Raw genomic sequence first — 2,421 nt, 5'->3', positions numbered from 1 at the left:
CGTTTTAATGGCAGTGACACAGTTAAACATGATGTGAATCTTTCAGTTTATAAAAATGACATAAAGTGTCTTCGGCTTGTTGCTATGAATTATGAAAACAAAGATAATTTCTTTAATAGCATTCAACTCAAAATGCCTCCGTACCCTGCACTAACATCACTATAGACTCTTAGATTCTTTACATAAAAATCAAATATTGTTTTCTACATGTAGAAATTTAACTCAGTTATAATGCACAGAAATATCTATAACAACAAAAACTAACTCATCACAGATTTTATAAAAACTATATTCAGCTTCAATACACAGTTTACAATAAATTAATACAAAATAAACTAGATTAAAATAAACTTCATATAGTTTTCATATTTAAATATTCCTATGACAACATTAACAGCAGCTTTACTTTGAAATCACAGACAGTTTTACCTCAGCGACATCAAACGTGACAGTTTGTGGTTATTTTATGCTGCTTTGATTTCAATATAAAACATCTACTTCTTGTATAGATTTGTAACGATCATGTGAATATTTTTCTAATATTCCATATACAGCAAACAAAGCACTAAGAGACACTATATAATATAAACCAGGACTAAATGGTCACATTGCTGTTATTTTTTTGAATTTCCCTTTGATGTTTAACAACTTCTTCAAAGATTCTTTGATTTCCTGTGTCTGCAGAACGTAAACGATGGGGTTCAACATGGGGGGGAAGACCGAGGTCAGGGACAGGTTTATGATCCTGGCATTTGGATGGATCTTCTCCATCAGGGTGAATGTGATCAACAGAGGGATGAAGTAAACGGCCACCAATGACAGATGACCGATGCACGTCTTAAAGGCTTTGAGACCTTGATGAGCGGTGGCCACTTTGGCCAAAGTGCAGCTGATGTACATGTAACTCATCAAGATGAAAACGAGTGGCAGCCAGAAAATAAGAACCGGGTACAAACAACTGAGCACATAATTGGGGTAATGGTCGTTACACGACAGCCGGTAGATCTGCCCGTGGTCACAGAAATAACTGTTAACCACCACAGACTCACAGAAGGAGAGTCTCGTGATGAGGCCGACTGATATGAGCACAGCGACGATAACAAAGGCCCAGAAAGAGGCGATCAAACACAGCATGAACCTGTGGGTCACTTTCACTTGGTAGTGCAGCGGAAATATGATCGCGATGAGTCTGTCGTAGGAGAGAGCCACCAGGTTGAGAGACTGCATGGAGAGACAGGTGTAGCAGAAGAACAGGAAGGTCAGGCAGTCGTTGTAGGGGATGTGGTGATGGTTGAACAGGAAGACGTCCAGGACCTTCGGCACCAGAGCAGAGTTACTGAACAGGTCCGTAAAGGCCAGGTTAAAAACTATGATATACTTTGGAGTTCTCAGATTGGGATCCAAACATATTACGGCCATGACTGCAGTGTTTGCCAGCACGGAAAAGATATACACAAAACACAGAAAGACGTAGTAAAGTTTTATATTTGGGATGCCGGCGAACCCACTGATTATGAAATACGCCGGGTGGACGAAGGTGATGTTTTTCCGCAGAGCTGAGTTGAATAAGTTCATATTAAAAACTGTGTGAGAGCAGCGAGGGATGTGGAGAAGTGTCTGCATAGAGATGGAGGTGAGCTCTTCTCCTCCTCTCTTCTCCGCCTGTCTTCTCCTCCTCTCTTTCTCCCCGTCGCTCTAATGACAGAAGCTTTTATCTGGTTTGACAGAGGTGGAAACTGAAGAACCGGTCGTACTCTTCCTCTTCTCCATCACATTAGTTCAATGTCTGATCCCCTGAGTCTATTACGTGTTCACCCCTCATCATCAGACAAGGTCGTGCAGTGGAGGGGTGGCGGCTGTTAAGTTTATCTATCTATCTATCTATCTATCTATCTATCTATCTATCTATCTATCTATCTATCTATCTATCTATCTACCTGTCTTTCTTTCTTTTTATGTAAATTCATTAAAGTTCATTAGCCAGTGGCACATTTCAAATTTGTTTTGCTTCCTCTAGTTCCTGGTGATTATAATTTAACACAATCTGAACCCCCCCCCACTGTGTCTGTGGCTCTGGAACAAACTAAACCTCCATCACATCAGTGTTCAGACACTTTATTCATCTGTCACATCAGTAAACGACTTTTATCAGCTGATTCAGTGAATCTCTCTGTTCTGCTTCTCCTGGATTTGAGTTTGACACAGAGCTGAACCGACCTGAGCACAGACTGTCAGCCACTGAAACACAACTACTGATTCAAGTTTCACCTCTGGCAGGATTTCAACTACAGACCAGTCACTCAGGCTCGTCTGTGTCGGAGCGTCTCTGCTGGATCTCACAGGGATTTGAGCTCAATGTTTTTTCACATCTTTCATCTTTTTGGTCTTTCAGTGAAGGAGAGAACAGGGTGAGAGAGAGCA

General features: G+C 41.1%; 1 protein-coding gene across 1 annotated transcript; it reads right to left on the bottom strand.

Moving 5' to 3' along the window:
* Positions 1-603: 603 nt before the first annotated feature.
* On the bottom strand, positions 604-1,575 carry LOC118122486 (olfactory receptor 1361). The gene has a single exon (XM_035179205.2). The coding sequence runs from the start codon at positions 1,573-1,575 to the stop codon at positions 604-606; it is 972 nt and encodes a 323-aa protein (XP_035035096.2).
* Between the last annotated feature and the right edge of the window lie 846 nt (positions 1,576-2,421).

This window comes from Hippoglossus stenolepis, chromosome 15, assembly GCF_022539355.2.
Source record: "Hippoglossus stenolepis isolate QCI-W04-F060 chromosome 15, HSTE1.2, whole genome shotgun sequence".
NCBI lineage: Eukaryota > Metazoa > Chordata > Actinopteri > Pleuronectiformes > Pleuronectidae > Hippoglossus > Hippoglossus stenolepis.
This window is presented reverse-complemented; position numbering and strand designations above follow the sequence as displayed.

Coding starts and splice junctions, on each gene's coding strand:
- LOC118122486 (XM_035179205.2), bottom strand. CDS start 1,575: ATGAACTTATTCAACTCAGCTCTGCGGAAAAACATCACCTTCGTCCAC.